This window comes from Scardinius erythrophthalmus (assembly GCF_964197995.2).
Source record: "Scardinius erythrophthalmus genome assembly, chromosome: 21".
NCBI classification, from domain to species: domain Eukaryota; kingdom Metazoa; phylum Chordata; class Actinopteri; order Cypriniformes; family Leuciscidae; genus Scardinius; species Scardinius erythrophthalmus.
In genome coordinates, this window is record NC_138241.1 from 26439226 (window position 1) to 26458855 (window position 19630).

The following is a 19630-nucleotide window of genomic DNA, read 5'->3' on the forward strand; positions in this document are numbered from 1 at the left end:
GTGCATGTTACAAGATTGACGCTAACAGCAAATTAAACAATTTAGTGTCTTGTTTTCCGTCATGTTGTTGGCTTAATGCTGAATACTTTACACTACCAATTGCAGACTACAGGCGTCAATCAGAAGCTATGATCTCAAATTGTACATAAACTCATGCACATAGGTACACGAGATCAGATAGGCCTACTTGACAAAATGTCAGCAAACTATAAAGGACATAATTACAAAATTATAATAATAATAAACCAAAAATACGGATGAGACCGTGTGTTTCCTTTTTATGATTAACAGTTTATTGTTTTTTCAAAACATTTAAACAAGAGGCCGTGTGTTTTCAAACTTTTTGACACTATGAACTGAGGGACCGTGTATTGTATATGTATTAGAAGTACTAATGCAAAATTAAACTGGGAAGCAGAGTTCAGAAGCACACTGACCATCTAGAATGATCTGAATCTAGAAAAAAACAGGAGAATTAGCATTTTAATCTTAGTTTAAAAGTGGACACCACAACACTATCATTGTACAGAGATCAGATGCTAAGTGATTATTGAGTGCATGCGCTTTTTAAAGTTCAATACCACCTTTGAGACCAAGAAACCCTGAGGTTAGGCAAAACAAGAGTCAGGGTGAATCAGGGGGTCTGTGAGGCCTGAAGGTAAAAGCAAATGGAGCTGTTAAAGGCAACTACAACGCTTCTCTGAGAAGAATATCAAGAGCTGAGGTGAGGACAGGACACTGCTAACCTCAGCACTGGTCACTGAACAACATGCTGTTGCAAACATGCTGTTTGCGTTTGAGTGCAAGGGAAAGGATAAAAATAGATGTTCCTGTACCTTTCCCAAGAATATTAAAAGTGTTATGAAAAAGTGGGGATGCAAGAGCGAGACAGACAGAGAGAGAGAGAGAGAGAGAGAGAGAGAGAGAGAGAGAGAGAGAGAGAGAGAGAGAGAGAGAGAGAGAGAGAGAGAGAGAGAGAGAGAGAGAGAGAGAGAGAGAGAGAGAGAGAGATCGGCAGTTCTGCAGATGGTACATTAACATATTCATGACATAACCTAATGACTGCAGTAAGATATTAGTTGAATATTATGCACACCTACAATATTCAAATTAGCATCATATTTATAATCAGTCACATGCAAAGATGTAGCTCACCTATATTTTCTGAGATGGAACTAACTCATCGTATGCTTGTATGGCATGATGCTAAATCATACACACTCACAATAACATCTGGCATCAAATCATGTCAAAATGTCAGGTTTTGGTGATCTAAGGCCTTACATCTGCTATTATATTTTATTGACACTACTGCTGAAGCAAAAAACCTACAAATGTTAATAAATCTGTACTAAAATATTGTGATTCAAAATTACACAGACTGAACACTTGCTACATAAAACTTAATCAATTCTAACATAAAACACATATATATATATATATATATATATATATATATATATATATATATATATATATATACAGAGGTGGAAAGTAACGAATTACATTTACTCGCGTTACTGTAATTGAGTAGTTTTTTTGTGTATTGCTACTTTTTTAAGTAGTTTTTAAAATCTGTAATTTTACTTTTACTTAAGTATGTTTTGTTTAAAGTATTGTAATTCGCTACATTTTAAATCATATCCGTTACTGAGTAAAAAAAAAATAATAAAAAAAAATAACATTATTAAAATAATGAAATAGCCTTCTATGGGTAAAACATCGCGCTCCGGAAACTACAGCATTGATTGAAGGGCGGAAGAACAGACACGCAAAAACCACAACAACACACACACACACACACACACACACACGTGAGGCGAACCCCTGGTAAGTATGGGGATACTTTGGATATAGAAAAACGAACGCGTGGTTGTCCTCGAGGCTCGAGCATATTCATTTTGCAAAAATTTCTGTGATGCAGAGGGAATCCCGGAGTTAGTTTCATTATCATGAAAATGGAATTTACAGTACGCAGATGTGGATGTCACGTAAAACACATGAAAGTAAACCTGTACAATACATCAAATTGCGACATGGTCTGTAGGCTATATATTAAAGCACAAGAGACTGCTATATAAATTTATAATCTGCGTGTCTGTGTGAATCAGTGCGAATGAGACGAGTCGTTTCGTCTACTACATACTCAAGTACGCGACGCGCTAATGGTGTTTTCAGCATCTCACAAACAATACGAGGACATGAAAACATGAACATCTCCAGAGCTGCTCTGAGAGAACGCCCAGTGAGCATTTTCATCATTTTATTTGAGAAAAACCTTGTCAAATACACTCTGAAACAGGACTTCACTACAACCCATCAAAATAAAAGTTTGGTTTAACTAACGTTAGAAGAAATTACATAAATAGGCTATATAACTATTGTGGGCCTACAATAGAATGTACTTCTCATAATAATATTGACAACAACAATAATAATGCAATTTATTTAAACATTACTTAAGGATTTTATTTTATTTATTTTTTTGTCTATGGTTTAATTGAGAAAATCTGTTTTGCAGCACTTTGCCAAAAAATAAAAGGATAAAAAAATATGTTAAACCTTTATTTGGTTACCACCGATTTGGATAATATATTTGTTTTAAATCATAAAAAGAATTATTAATGATAAAAAATAAGTTTTTAAATGAGTAGTTCATATTAAAATGAAAATTACCCCATGATTTATCAGCCCTGCAACCATCCTAGGTGTAGGCTATATGACTTTATTCTTTCAGACGAATACAATTGGAGTTATATAAACACTCTGATGATTCTGAGCTTTATAATGGCAGTGGATTGCAACCATCAGTTTAAAGCTCAAAAAAGTACGCCATACGCAGTCTACTTACACCTAAAACGCAACTTATGCAACTCATGACATCAGAAGTAGTGTAGTGCGTCCTGGCGTAGCGTAAATATCAGCAGTATGTCGCATTACTCGCATAAGTTGCGCTTTAGATTTAAGTCGAATCCATATGTTCGTTTGGCCGGAAGCTAGTTATTTTACTTTATAAAGTTTAAAATTTGAATATCTTTCTTCACAGACTCAACGTTTTGTTTCAGAAGGCCTTTATTAACCCCCCGTTGGCTGTGTGGATCACTTTTATGATGGATGGATGGATGGATACATGCACTTTTACGAGCTTCAAACTGATGGTTGCAATCCACAGCCATTATCAAGCTAGGAAGCGTCAGGGTGTTTATTAATATCAGAGGCTTCCTTCACCTCTGTACAGATAAAACATTATCAAAATGATTCCAGTTCGCATGGATACACGGAAGCGACATTTTTGTTTTGTATTATGCAGGCCAGACAAGTAATTTGGTGAGGTCAATTTGTAAAGAAAGACTACTCGCATGCACACATTCAAATGCACATAGCCTACCTATAGATTAAACACGTAATACGCATGTGCACGCCGTCAGCGTTTTCACAGATTCACGTTTTTGAAGTTTACACAGAGATGATAGCGTTTTTCAAAAATTTTCAAAGCTTGCACCTTGGAACCTATTTCAAGGTTTACATTCTTGAGCTTGTCGTGCAAATGAACGGCCAGAACACATTAAAGTTTTCTGTTTTCTGTTAAAGCGTCGGGTTAGCGGCCCCTAAGTTAACAACTAATGATCTTTGCAACGGAAGTGAATCAATCAAAAATTAATGAATTTAAAAAGAAGTAGTAGTTACTCCTTTAATCTAATTCATAATCAATTATTGAAATTAGTTGATTAGACATGTTTTATTGAAATTTTAATAAACAAAACAAACAAATGTTTCCAAAAAAACTGTTTTCATCCATTTAACTGTCATTTTAACTGATGATAATAATAACCATAATTTAATAATACAGGTTTTATATTTAATAATTGTTTAATACCGTAAACCATTATATCGGTTATCATACTGTGAAAATCTCATACCATTACAACCCTACTCGGGGGACTCCCCAACCCACCCCCGCTGTTAAAAAAGTAACTCAGTAACTTTTACTCTGAGTAAATTTTAAATGAGCTACTTTTTACTTTTACTTGAGTAGATTTTTCGACCGGTACTTTTACTTGTACTTAAGTAAAAAAAAATGGTAGTAATAGTACTTTTACTTGAGTAGAATATTTTATTACTCTTTCCACCTCTGTATATATATATATATATATATATATATATATATATATATATATATATATATGCACACACACACACACATACATACATATATATATATATATATATATATATATATATATATATATATATATATATAATAATGGGCCCTATTTTAACGATCTGAAACGCAAGTGTCAAGCGCAAAGCGCAAGTAACTTTGTGGGCGGGTCTTGGGCGCTGTTGCTATTTTCCCGACAGGATAAATGACACTTGTGCCCGGTGCAAATCTAAATTGGGTTGGTCTGAAGTAGCTTCATTATTCATAGGTGTGGTTTGGGCATAACGTGAAATAAACCAATCAGAGCGTCATCTCACATTCCCTTTAAGAGCAGACGCGCTTTTTCCATAGCGGATTGCTATTGTAACGGCGGATTTGCCAGGCGCACACCAGGAGCGGTTCACAGCCAAGGAGAGTAACGCTCTCGTCACGGCCGTAAAAGAGAGAAGTTACATTGAAATGGAGAAACCCACCCAAATTAACTTCGGTTAAACAGGCGTATGATAATTTGGGTAAATGTGTAAGCTAGATGTATGCTTTTATAATAAATTGTCTATCTATCTATCTATCTATCTATCTATCTATCTATCTATCTATCTATCTATCTATCTATCTATCTATCTATCTATCTATCTATCGTAATAATGTATGATTTGCAAAAATGAAAACTGCTGCTTCTGTATAGATGAGAGAATCAAAGTGTATGCGCGTTGTGCACACGCTACATTGATTATGGCCAAGCATGCACCCTTAAAATAGCATATGAATAACATGCGCAACGCGCCACTGACTTTAAACTATTTTTTTCTGGTTAGTGGCGCAATTGTTTTCTAAACCTGCAAAATAGCATGAAGGAACGTTAGCGCTGAAACACGCCTCCTTTTTTGCGCTGAACCGCCCAGGGAGCGCAAGTTCATTCCCTAGTTTAGCGATGTGCTTCTGTGGAAGGAAAAGCGCGGGTGCAAAATAGGAATGATACATGTGTCGGTGTACAAAGTCAATTGCGCTGGGTGCAAGATAGGGCCCAATATAATACTAACATAATAATATATATATATATATATATATACATATATATATATATATATACACACATCAGTACAAGATTTGCTTTTTTCCCCCCATTCTCTCTCCATATGGTAAAGGAGAGAACAAGTGAGAACAGACACAGCAAATTAAGTAACCTCTGCTTTCACGGCCTTCTCGTATTGTGGGGCACTGAGCACTTAGCTTTACCTATTCTCTTTCACCACTATGAAAGCCAATCTGCTGTGATAAAGCTATCAACCGATATGGCACCACTGTGTTTCTGGCAAACCGTTTCAATTTACCCGTTATCCAAAGAGACTCGCTCATGTCAGAGATGGACAGAGGCTGAGTTAGACCACAAACTGTCTGTAAGAAATGAGATTACTAAAGGCATTATATTTAATGATGTCTACTGGACTGGGGAAAATAAGAGATGTGTGTGGAGAAAATCTAATCACTCCTCATTCCTTGGTCCAGAATGGCTGCGACAAGATGGCCATTCAACACAGAAATCTATCTAATGCAGCAGCTCTGCTTCGGCCCACAATGAGACTATATTTAGAGCAGAATATTATAAATACTTTTTAATTTACTTTAATGGGGGTTATGTGCGGCACACTTCAGTATTGTGTAAAACAGGTTGTATTGCTTTCAGCTCATGTCTTTTGTACTGTACGTGCTTTGTTAAATATAGAGATGTTTTACTCAAGATGCTCTCAAAGGAGCAAGCAAAGATAAGCATAAACCTATGCCCATCGCACATTTAGATATTAAAATTGAATAAAATGGCAACAATAAAAAGAACTAGCTAGGTTAGCTGATTACCATAAAAGTCAATTTTGCTGTCAGTTCGAACTGCAGTTAACATTTTCTCCGACAAGCGGATGCAATGAGACCTGTTTTCCTGTTTGTACATGTGACGTTCAGCATAAAGCCTATTAATTTATCTTTTTGAGATAATCCTTGTCTGAAAACTGAGGATACAACAGAGGTGCATCAATAGTCTTAGTCTCAGAGATGCCCACAGAAAACTCCCACAGTCTCTCCACTGTGGCTGTTCACTTTACATGTTGGTCAAACTGTCTTTATCTTGTCTAAATGAGCAGTTCTTTTCCAGAGTAAACTGCAAACTGGATTTTTGCAGTTAGCTAAGACACTTAAGATGGTATTGACACTGATGTTGCGAAATACACTAATGTATAATGATTATGTAAACAGCAATAGTCATCATTATGATTTTATATGGTATCATGTTCAGCTATTGACATAATCCAATTATTGACAATAAATGAGTCACTAGTCTTCTTCTGAATGACATTAAACTTGATTAATTTGTGATTGAAACCAACCCAAAACAAGATATTAAACTTCAACACAATATTAAGTTAATTAAATATTTGGCTCATTTGCAAGCACTAAATAAAGGGGTGAGTAGAGCAGCTCTCTGTAGATGTGGACTGAAAAATACTGGAGGGGTGAGGTACAGGACCACAGTGACAAACTAAATATAAGTCTGTTCCACTAGGATAGGCAAATCCCCTTGAGCTCTGCCCCCCAAACCAGCCCTCAGCTCTAAGCTGATGTCATCCTGAGACTGGAGTGATAACCCTGGGGGTGCAGACCGAGGGCAGGAAATGCTGTCATCACCAGGGTAGACTTTCCCAAGCCGAGCAGATGAGCATTACACATGACTATCCTGATTCTCCTACAGTTACTCATTAATGAGTCTGAAGGACCGGGCGTATTTGATCTGGATTAAACCTGATAACCAGTTTACCTTACATCATGAGCACAGATTCATGATTAATAGGAAGAGATATAAATAATGGCAAGTATTAAGGCAAACCACATGTGCAAACAGTGCTGGGAATATGTGATTAATCTTAACACAATAACATATTCAGTTTTTTTAAAGGTCTATTGGTTATGGAAATTTGTGTGTATGTCATGTAAAAGCATTGAAATGTTACAGTAAATGTAATGTAATGTCTCTTTAGGGGCTCCATAGAAATGTTTGTGGAAATATAAAAGACATCACATAAAAGACAGATTTGTAGTCTTAAGAGTCTCACTGTCTTAAATATTTTTCTTTAAATTAAAATAATACAATTAATATAATATAATATGATACTGTTCAAAAGTTACTGTTTTTGAAAGAAGTCATTCCAATTAAAAATGTCTGTTTATTATTTTATTTTAAAATATTTTAAAATGTAATGAATGGTAAAGCTGAATTGTCAGTAGCCATTGTTGGCACTCATGCTGATTTGGTGCTCAAGAAACAACTTATTATCAGTGTTGAAAACACTTATGTTGCCTAATATTTTGTGAAAACCTTGGTATTTTTCTGGATTGTTTGATGAAAAAAAAAACAGTATTTATCTGAAATAAGAAATAATTTAATGTGTCATTAAAGACATTATTAATGACTTTAATGACACATTTGATCAATTTAATAAATATTAAACTGATAAACTAAATATTTTCTTTTTAAAACTAAGTATTTATGCATCTGCTTATTTGATTCAACTGGTGTGATCAACTGATCAGACTGAACATGGGGTGAGATCTGTAATAAATGGAGAATCTCTGCCAGTGTCTGACATGAAATAGATAAAGAGAGTGAAAGAGTAGTGAGTGACTGCAAGAGAGTGACTGCAGGCAGTGGAAAAGTGAAGACTGATGGTGATGAATGCAGCACACAACTCCAACTGTGATACCAATCACTAGTATGTCAGCAGCTCACTTCAGCCACAGGGCTGACAGCGGCCTCTCATGCTAGCTTCTTCCTCTGTGTGTGTGTGTGTGTGTGTGTGTGTGTGTGTGTCTCTGTACATTGCCAGTGAAAGGGACACTTCAGCCTTGACCTACACTATTAAACCACATGAAGTATGAGACTACATAAAATACTCTTTGTATTAGATTTGCTCGCGACCACGCGTAACCTTGACTGACAGGCGTGAGCACACATGGGCCACAAGACACGACGAGTATAATAGAAAACACAATCAGAGTATTAGTCGCTGTCAATCTTTCAGTCTCACTTTGTATGAACAATATGAGCTTTTCATAAGCAAATACTGAAAGACACTGAGATGAAAGTAAGCGCAGCTTCGTCTTTTTCTCTAGTCGATAAAAGAGTCATTTAAAAGGAAGACGCAACATCGTTCACTGTGGCTGGCAGGAGGAAATATTATTTTCTCTTTATGCACCAAATAGGCCAATAAATCGGAGGGATAGATGATTTTATTTTGAAAGCAGTTTGACTAGATGTCCATCAGACGTGATGAAGGTCAGGGCCAGAGAAGCGGTTCTTCTCAGGTTACTCAGATCAGTCTATAGATGACTGCGGTACTGGGCTCCTGATGAAGACAATTAAGGGCTCGTGTTACTATCTCATCTATATGTGGGTATGGTAAAACTGCATTAATGGGAATGATTCACAGCCACAATCAATACATGACTGATACTAATAGGCCACAGTGCAGTTGCACTCTCACACAGGGCATAGCAGGATCTGACTGAGGGTTGATGGGAAGACTGATGACTGTGTTGGCTTACTCAGCGGCCCGATTACAAGCAGCACCACCTGTTCTGGCCAAAACGTTTAGGTTTAATATGTAAAGCAGAGTGGGAATGGAACAGGAGAGTTCCTACACTTTTTTAGGGATATACCATTTAAATATTTGGGGTCAGTAAGAATTTTTAAGAAATAGAATTTAGTTATTTTATTCAGTAAGAATATAATAAATTGATCAAAAAGATTTCTATTTCAATGCTATTTTTAACTTTCTATACAAATAATCCTGAAATAAAAAATAATTACGTTTTCCACAAAAATATTAATATTCCACAAACCCCACACATAATAACGAAAATAATCTTGAAAATATGAAGTTTTACCAGTTAACCAGATTTATCAGATTATCTAAACAGAGAATGCAATGGACTCAACCAAACGCAAACACAAGTATTTTCTTCTTCAGTTCATAGATGAGAATGCTGAGAGAATGAAGATATTTTGTACAGTTTGTCAGCGCTTTATAAAGCACTCCAAAATAATTGATGAGCATAAAGCGGACTCATGGATCATTAAACATATTATTTTTGCATAACACAATTCATAATGGTTTATACTCTGTGCCCTATTTATACACAAGGGCTTAGAGAGCTTGACTTGAAATCAAAAACAAATTTCATGGATGATATTTACAGTAATTTGTTGTTGTGGTCCATTATGATGAAGATATTGATGATCATGATGCTGTTTTGATCAAAGTCTGAACAAAAATGTAATCATTTTACAACTTTAAAATTTACCGTATATAATATATCAAAATAAAAAGCTCACAAGTCAACAGTTTGGCATATAACAAGAAGAAAAGCAACCTCAAACTGAGGGATGGAGCTGAAACTAAACTTTTTTTAACTATATGCAAACATATATATCAAAATTCATCCATGTATATCTAATAAGCCATTTTGTGTGTATTAATCCAATTTTGATATGTACAGTACTGTTTTAAATTTATGCACTTTTTTTGGACTTAATAAATAAGATTAGGCTGTTTTGGGCTGGACTAAATCAAAGGCACACCTGGTTGAGGTAATAGCCAGGCAGATGATCTTACCTGTATTTTGACTGGCCATGAAAAGTTGCTGACATAAACATGGAAAGTGATGTTGGGATTTGCAAGGAAGGAGAATGTCTCACAGGAGAAGCTGTCTCTGTACTCTTTGATGTTAGTCTTGGACACTATGGGGAATTCCTCCCCAGAGATCGTACCCGCTGCAGGGACACAAAACACAACGTCAGCCAAAAGCATCGTCAGCCAACAACAACATCTGCATACAAAATCCTCTGCATGATTAAAAATAGCATAAATATTCTGATCAACCCTTCAACTATAAAACATCTGAATAATGCTATTCTAAGAAGCTGTACTTGAATGCCAACAAGATCAATAGTGAAAGTATTAGGAAAATGCCTAGGAACTTCTAAGAGCTTCTTTAAGGGTTTGTACAGATTTAAGAGTTAATAGTGAATACATGGTCTATCATAATACAGTAGATCTCCAACCACGAATGAACATGAACATCAGTCAGTCTATATTGACGTTTCCCAGATGACCCATACAGAGACTCATTTCTTTTAGTTAATAGCAATTCATCACGGTGCAAAATGTGACTTTTCCATAAACCACTCTTTTGAGCTCAGTCTTAAATATTTCTATAAATAAGTTTTCATGACAATGACACTTACACTCAAACACTATCTGTACTATTCTAGTGACCATTGGGAGTCTGGTTTATCTGCGCCTATGGGACAATCTTTAACACTTCTCCACATATCTGCTGTCCAAGAGGTTTATTCAACAGCAACAAAACGAAAAATCTATTTTGCTTACGCATCTGCCTGTGCAAGAGCAATGTCTGTTTATCTTAATTAAAATCAAAAAGCATTTTATGAATGCCTTGACAATGGACTCACATAGCTGTCCTTACATACTTTGTTCAGCCAGAAATATTTTACAAAGTAATTATTTCTTTTGGGATTTCTTTTTTATTTTTATTCTGAAATATTACATGAAATACTTTACCTGTTGAGCCAATAGACCACGTTATGTTGATGTTGAAATTGTTAGATGCATTAATGGACATATCGAGATTCTTGTTGGTCTGAAAAACAAACAACATGAAGACAATTTTATTTTTTAAATAGCTGATAATAAAGAGTTTGCAATATTTTGACCATATTTACAATAATGTGGACTGCTTTTTTATTATTTATAATATAAATAAAATGCTTTACAGTATAATGCCACAAATTCTTTTAATTCTCATAATAATTTACAAAAAGAAATCTGATTGTTTCAAAATTCTGCTACACATAAATTTACAGTAGCCATCAGGTTATTGGCTGACTGAGTTATGCCAAATAGCACTTTTGCATTCAGTGTGAACCAAAAAAAAGAAAAAATATAAGAAAAAAAAAAAAACAGCTTGTTGTAGGAAACTTGCCATATTGCATATGTTAAGTTAACAAAATTTGGGCACTTTTTTTGGAAACACACCAAGTTCAAAATCAAATACAACCTGTCGCAAACACATGATGCAAACTCACTGACCTCTTCCGGAGTCGCCATGAAGTTAATAGCTGTGTAATGCTGATCGTCCTCCTGAAGCAGACTAAAGGTGAACTGGTAGTCTATCAGAAGATTATCTAGTAAGGTGGGAGAAACACAAAAACAAAAACAAAACAAATTGTATTTAGAATTTATGTCCAAGTGTCTCAATGTGAAAATCATGAGATTTGTTAACATGATATGAAAGTGATAGCGTGGCAAAAATTCCTCATGTTCACGTCATGTTGGAATCACAACATCATGGCAATCACAGCTAATCTTCAAAGTTAAACACAAACTCTCGTTGGGAAAGAGAAGCAGTTGTGATATCAAGGACTTTTTGACAGCTCACATCTGCACGAGCAACTAAAGGTCACCTTGTCCGATCCAATCATGAAGACGGCATTTGATTAAATAGCAACAGACAGAGGAAGGCTGAGAACTGATTTGATTGTCCAGCGGGTCAAAATTAATATCAACTCTGCTGATGGAAGAAAATACTGAACTGTCATTGACATTATTCTGGATTCTGGATCATTTATGACCTTTTATAAATTGACAAAATCTTTTATAGATTAAAAGCACTTAAAGTGCCACTATTATGCTATTTTGAATATTACGTTTCATGTAGTGTGTAATACAACTGTTTGCTAATGTAAAAGGTCTGCAATGTTTTAAAGATAAAAGTGCATGACAAACGTTAATGTCTCCTAAAAGAAAGAATCGATTCTGAACTGCTGTAAAGAGTCGTCAGCATTTCCAGTCTCACTTCCTTTTACATACCTACGTAACAATGTAACAAATTTGCATAATGCCAGACAAAGTTCTTCATTGGCTGCCCGTGAACGACGTCTACTTTGACCCGTAGTTGTAGCTGAGGCCTGGAAGAGTTTGGTTTGTGTTGACGACATGTCGAGAAGAAGCTGTTTTCAGCACTGCGAATCCACTTTTCATCCACTTTAAAAGAATAAGGACTCGCGCTGGAATTGATATGGGAAAACCGATGCCATTGTTCGTATCGCTGTATCAAGTGCTAAAGAAGCCTCCGGAGCTGAAATTCAGATGGTAATAGGTGTTTTGTTTCTGACATGCACTGTAAGCGGCAGACCAATCACAACAGACTGGGCCATCTGACCAATGAGAGCAGAGTAGGCCCTCGGAAAGGAGGGGAGTAGAGAGAGTACTGAATCTTTTTCAGACTCTTTGAGAAATGAAATTATGTACAATGTATATTATGAGGAAATGTGTTTACCTTTAAAATAGCATATCACAGGCACTGTTTTTCATAAGAAATAGTGGCATTGTGTGTGTGTGTGTGTGTGTGTGTGTGATTAGTTCAATTTATTGCAACCTGGTTGCTAATCTAACTCATCATGACCCTGAGCACACATCATCAACCTTAAACATCAATTTCAAACCTCAAATGAGCAGCTGCAATCTAACAAACCGAGTCAGACTGTCTCTGACCCCTCGCTGATCCAAGAAAAACTTCCAGGCCTCAAAAGATGTTTATCTCTACATATCTGCCCATGACGTAACAGATGCACACTAAACCATAGCAGATTGGGGGATGTTCACAAAAAGCGAGCGAAACTAAAGGATATTAGGTTCAACAAATAGCCGTGTTTATTCCGCAACCACAGAGAGATGGAGAATTACCGCAGATCAGATCAAAGCGTCCGTCTTGAGCTTATCTCTTCCTCTGACCACTCAGTACCCTCCGTTGTCACAGAAATAGAAAGATTATTGCTAGCTTTTTCTCTCCTTGTTCTTGCCCCAGGTACACAGCAAAGCTATGTTTATCCCATAAGGGTCTTTGGCAAACTACAGAGAGTTTTTCTATTCCATGAAGGGGAAAAATAAGAGCAGAAAATCAAAGAGGGAGATCAACAGGCTGTTTTGCGTTATAGGATTTAGTACACGTAGTTATATCTATGGTGCTTGAGAGGACACTTAAAGCTATGTATTGCCCACTCTCTTACACTTCCTGCTGTGATGATATTAATATTTTTGAGTGTGCAACTGTGTTCGCTTGCATGACTGCATGTATTTATATGTGCACGAGTGCATGCGTCTCAAGGAGTTTAAAGCACAATGCAAATATGAAATGAACGTAAATAACAATATGCTGTAATGTTTTAGCTGCTTCCAACATTTTTGCTGTAATTCGGTTATAATAAGCCAATTAATTGCTCAAATTTATCCAGTAAATCAAATTCCCCCTAGAGTGAAATCAGAGAACACTAATTAATGTGGTTATTTTGTGGTAATTTAATCAACCGAAATTATATGAAAACATGCGCTACTATTCTATTTCAGAGGAATGAAATTATTAACATATGAGGTTATTAACCTTTCTTGAACTCCAGAATATTTTCACCATTATCTGATAAAATTAAACATACATAAGAAGCCAACAGAGGACGTTCTGATTACAACCGACAACAACATCATCGTCTTATGACGTGCTCTGGTTGCGAAATGCACACATTTATTTACACTACATAATTCAATAAAGCGTTACAGGAATCTCAAATAACAGTTTCATCAAGCCAAAGTGCATTTTCCTCTAAGCATTCTGCAGAACACATTTCATTTCCAAGTTCAGAGATCTGAAATGAAGCAATAAAAGAAGGCCATCCCTGGCAAACAGGATCTAGGTATTTTATTTAATGTCTTCTACCATAAATGTTATCATCCTCAATTCTGGAACACCTTGCTGGCGGTAATGAGAACAGCAGAGAGTTAGGGACATCTGGAGTCATCTTTTTTAGAAACAGGAAAGAAAATGGCACGCTGCCCTTAAATAATAAGTTGAAGCTAAATATACACTGGTTCACACGGTCATGTATGCAATGAGCTGAAATGAAGTACAAAAAAAGAGTTTTTTTGCACTGAAGACAACCATGTATGCATAACAAAAGGTAAGATGTTCATGTTCACAAATTATTTAGAAGGAATGATACAGCTAAATGTTTTGTATGATAAATTAAACTCAGTGTGCATGACTGGAACAGCTACAACTTACACTATTTTTGCAGGATGCACTGTGCATGTATGACATGCAAAATTTCTGCTCGGTAAACAGCTTGAATGTGCTTTGCTTGAATATTATCTTTGTGGTGTGACAAAAAATCAGAATATTATATCAACCGGCATTTCCACTATGCAAGATTAACACTTGACTGTTTGCAGTATAGTGACATTTGAAAGCAGTTATATAAAGAGGCATAAATAGACAAAATCTATTGACATTAGAGGTTTTGGATTGATTAGATCATAGCTTTATCATCTTATTGACAATTTCTTCTCCATAACATCAGCATGACCAAAATGAAATGAAAGTAAAGAACGTCCTAATTCATCCCCATGCACTTTAACATGGTCTCGACTGAAGATATCTACATCTAAGGCTTAAAGCCAATACAATTATCTTAAGAAAATAAGATGGGGCTTTAGATGTCCAAATAAAAAGTGACTTTGTATGCAAGCACAAAGGAGCCTGACTAAATGTATTTAGCTGTCTAGGCAGAGTGCCTGATTAGTTTTTGATGAGGGACCTGAGGATGTCTGGACACTCATCTGAGTATGTCTGAAGCAGTAGAGGCTTTGATTCAGCCAGTGGAAAGTTGGCTGTAAATCAGTATATGAGGTATAAATATAATTTTTTGGATCAATGTTAAGAGAATCAAAGCTGTCTTTAACAAATCAAGTATTTGAGTGAAAGTAAATTACCTTTCAAAAGTTTGTGGTCGATACGATTTTTTGATGTTTTGAGTATTTTATGCTCACCAAGGCTAGTTGTTGCTTGTGGTTATTTGATCAAAAATATAATAAAAACATAAATATTGAGAAATATAATAAAAACATAAATATTGAGAAATATTATCATAATTTGAAATAACCGTTTTCTTTTTTAATATATTTTAAAATGTAATTTATTCCTGTGAATTGAAAGCTGAATATTCAGCAGCCATTGCTCTTCAGTGTCACATGATCTTTCACAAATCATTCTAACATGCTGATTTAGCGCTCAAGAAACATTTCATATTATTATCAATGTTGAAAAAAGTATTGTTGTACACTAATCAAAAGATTAAACTTTTAATATCTGTTGAGCTTACTCATAAGTGTGTATACAAGTGAAAACAACAAAACAGTATATAAAAAATTGTAAACAAATATAAAAACTTTGCATAGCTTTTTTTTTCTTTTCTGTTTTTTGTTAATTTTGAGTCAGACATGTCCAATTCAGTGAGTTGTTGCCTAGATCATGGAACCAGAGAGCTGTAGAATCGAAGAACAGCTGTAAACGGATCCATCCAATTTGTGAAAGAATAGTTCAGTGTGATTTGTGAACCATTTCAATAGGTTCACCGAAAAGAATTGGCTTAAATAAATGATTTGCTCATAAACGGTACACCACTATCACGTTTCAGAGCAGGCCATTCCAGAAAAGGATTTATATGTTTTCTGAAAAGTAATGGAGCAAAAATGACAATGTTAATAACAATGTAGTGCTCTGAAGCAAAGCTAAATGTACCCATTACAATAAGGAAGAAAAAAAAAAAAAAAACTTGAGTCACCATTGGTCTATTAGAATATGATACAGCATGGTAAATATGACCTCTAGTCTGATTAAGACAACGGTTTGATTACAGTTTTCACTGCATAACATTCATCATCATGTAACCATTTGTCATCATGTATATGGCAGTTGAAACATGACCCTGATCACACTGGAGGTTATACCGTAATAAACATCTGTCCATTATGATAGTGAAGGAGACATTCAATTACCATTACGGTGACTTGCATTTATCGTCATCATTAGTATTATCATATTTGATGGCCCTTGATTTTTCTCCTTGTGATAACAGACATTAGTGTGTTCAAGGCTGGTTGAATTAGCCTGTTACAAATATGAAGCGTAAACATCAATCCCACTCAGTGGGTAAATGTCACTGACGTTCCCTTAGGGAGTCAGACTTGTCTCGCTCCAACTAGCCTCTCTTCATGGCTTTAATTGGTCAAATTAGCGAGTGTGTCCACCCCACATATTTCGAAGCTGGACCACTGAATCGTTGCACACGTGTGATGAAATCCACACTGACAGACTGATGGGAACAGTGCTAGTAAGAGATAACAGCTGGATGCTGGGAACGTGAGGTGCTGCTTGTGGTTGCTCTGTGTGTTTATACGTGTTTGTCTGTGAGAGAGTTTGCAGGCCAGCTGCAGTGTACACTGTAGGGTTTAGTACACCATACAAGGAGCATGAAATGGAGAAGAACAGTTGCTTTAATCTGAACTCGAGTGTAATATAATAATAGATATCACAAAGGTTATTTTAACCAACCATGCCTGACATCAGATGCCTTACACCACGTGATGTGAGTTTAATGTGCATTTGGGAACGCAACGTGCACCAGGTTCACTTTACTTACACATTTACACAATTTCCAATATGTTTGTGGACAAAAGTTTACAGCATTTGACCAATATTCCTTATTATTACTATTATTATCAGAATGTGCCATTAAATTGAAAAATATTAACTTGAAATCTCAGGGGAAACTTTTAAAGGTGCATTAAGCAACTTTTCATGTTAAAAATACCCGTTTTTCTAACCCATACATGCTTAAACAATTGCCTGATGGGCTAAATGAGCCCTTCTATGATCACTGTGATTGCATCTATAATCCTGTACAGTAAAATAAATAAGAGGGATTCGGGACGGAATCGACTGGGCGTGACGTCATGCGCGTTCACGCTCACCTGGCTATGTCTGGCAGGTTTGTGTATTCGCCGCCATTATCCGCATCAGCGAAGACAACTCAAGCGACTTTGGCAAAAGTAGAAGATGGATTCAAAGAGACCGGCTTCTATTTCATCCCAAACCCCAACGCAAACTCCACGTAACCGCGTACACAACTCTGAATGCAGTTTCGCGTGTCGCCAGAAGGTGGCATAGTTCTGCAAAAACTCAGAGACTTGCGCAATGCACCTTTAAGTCTCCCTTGTAGTCAATCATAAAATGAGATTTTAAGTTAATATTTTTCAATTTAATGACAAATTAAAACTTTAATGACCCTTAAAACTCATATTTGATCACCAAAATTACATATTTAAACGTTTTTTCCTTTTAAAAAAATGCATCATGCCTTTAAATAGCTTGAAATTAACTCTAAACCCTTGCCTCATTTAGTATACACAGGTCTATTAATATGCAAATTAGCCCTGCCTCCACTCACTCACACCAGCTCAGAGATCCACTCATTGATGATCACATGTTGTCGTGATTGGTTACAAGCAAGCTGCAACTTTCCTGTTTCTCTTGAAACCAACACGGAAGTGGCTTAAACTGCAATTCATCGGTATTGGTCTATATAGCTAATTTTACCCTTCATGACAACTGTGAGGTGGTAATTTTTTTTTTTAGAACTCATCCGTTTAAATTATATTAAGCCTTAAAGTTCTGCATAATTAAGGGCGTGGCCACTTGAGTGACAGGAGGATTGCTGCTGCTGTCACTACTAGCCGTTTGCCTGCACGTCACCTCAGCTAATCCCGCCTTTTGGCCCATTTTCGTTTATCCAGGAGTGGTGTGCTACCATGATGGCGATGGCCGGCTCCACCCACTTTGGGCTTCAAAAATGTTCTTCAGAAACCTATGGGTGATGTCACGGACACTACGTCCATATTTTTTTACATTCTATGGTTACAAGGTAGTTTGAGACATCAGAAACATCAGCGATTTCAAACCGATTTCTTTGGTTCACTAAAGTTTTAAGGAGAAAATACTCAGCAATGGTGTTGACTTATAAATTTGTACATGGTTGGTCTTAAAGCATATTAAAAACACCACATAGACAAATAAACAACATTAAAAGCTTGGTCTTCACCACAGGGGGACTTTAAGTAAATATTTTACATTTAAGGGGTTCGTCTGACAAAAAAATTTGGGAACCCATCTTATGATTTGCAAATTCAGACATGGCTCAATTCCATTACAAGGAATAGTTCATTTTATTAGTGCAAATTCAAAGTCAAAACTTAGTGGTTCATAAATAACTCAATAAAACAAGCTTAACCAACAAGCAATTTCCAAACCTGTATGACTGACTTTCTTCTGTGAAACTCAAATTACTTTTTTGTTGTTGTTTTTTGTTTAGTATTGTTTTTGTCCATGAAAATTAATAGGGTCCAATCTTGTTTTGGACCCCATTGACTTTCTTTGTATAGACAAAAATGGTGTAAATGATTTTCAAAAATTATCTTCTTGATACATGATGGCAAAACAAATGATGAGTGCATTTTTATGATTTGGGTGAACTATCCCAATAGAATTTACGGTCACGTGTATTTATCGGCATTTTACAACAGCACATCCCATCAGAATCTGCGTTGTAATGCGTGTTTCATTTCAGCTGGAAAGAGCGAGGATGCTGGAAGGATTTGTTGACCACAGGAGGATATGATGCAGTGCACTATCAATCATGAAGTGATATAACAGTATTGTGCTGCAGAGACTGGAGGGGAGGTCAATTATAAATAATGCATTGGTAATAAATCCTCCTATATACAGGGAATGATAGTCTGATCTGCTCATAAAAAGCCTTGCAAACCCCTCACACGTGCTTTTGACAGATAGTCATCTCCTATGTGTGTTGATTAATCAAAATACTGAGAACCTTTCTGCCATAAGACCTTTTCAAGTTCTTACTAACTGAAACCTTTGTAGTATAATAGATAACATAAATGTCTGAGTAAACCTCAAATGTCCAAAGAAAAGTTGAGTTTAGAAGCTCGTTTGCAGTGACACAAATTGAAGAACAGAATAGATCATCAACTGATGATTCTGTGCATTAAAACAAATTGGCTGTCTGGATGTGCTCTGCTTATCCGAGACTCTTAGTTTTAAAAACATTCATTGGTGGCATGGGAGAGCTGTTTACATAAGCCTGGTTTGGTTTGTCAAATCTGGTCTGGTCTTGTGGCATTTCTGGGAAAGTGGTAGTGACAAGAGCAATAATTTAGAATAGGTTTTTTAAAATAGTTTTCCTTAAGTACTGACTTTAATTTCCAGCTGTCTTGAGGAATTTGTGTAGACAAAGTCTTTTTCAGGAGAACACATGTCCGTTGCTCCTGAAGACGATGGTTCTGTTCTGTGGCCGTGTCATTTTCTTTACTTTTTCCTATTTTGTGGTCGAGTGAGGAAGTTATGACCACTCTGTGCTTGTGTCAATCGTGACAACTGGACAAATACTGGAGCTGTAAGGCTGCCATCTAGTGCTCTGAATATAAACTAAAACTA

The 19630-nt window shown here is 36.0% G+C and overlaps 1 protein-coding gene across 1 annotated transcript in view; it reads right to left on the reverse strand.

Annotated features, from left to right (window-relative positions):
- atrnl1a (attractin-like 1a) overlaps window positions 1–19630 on the reverse strand; it is a 250528-nt gene that overhangs the window by 111252 nt on the left and 119646 nt on the right. Inside the window, exons 23-25 of the mRNA XM_081351271.1 lie at window positions 11320–11414; window positions 10792–10870; window positions 9823–9980 (exon numbers count right to left, since the gene is read on the reverse strand). Coding sequence (XP_081207397.1) covers window positions 9823–9980; window positions 10792–10870; window positions 11320–11414 — 332 coding nt within the window. The remainder of the gene's footprint in view (window positions 1–9822; window positions 9981–10791; window positions 10871–11319; window positions 11415–19630) is intronic.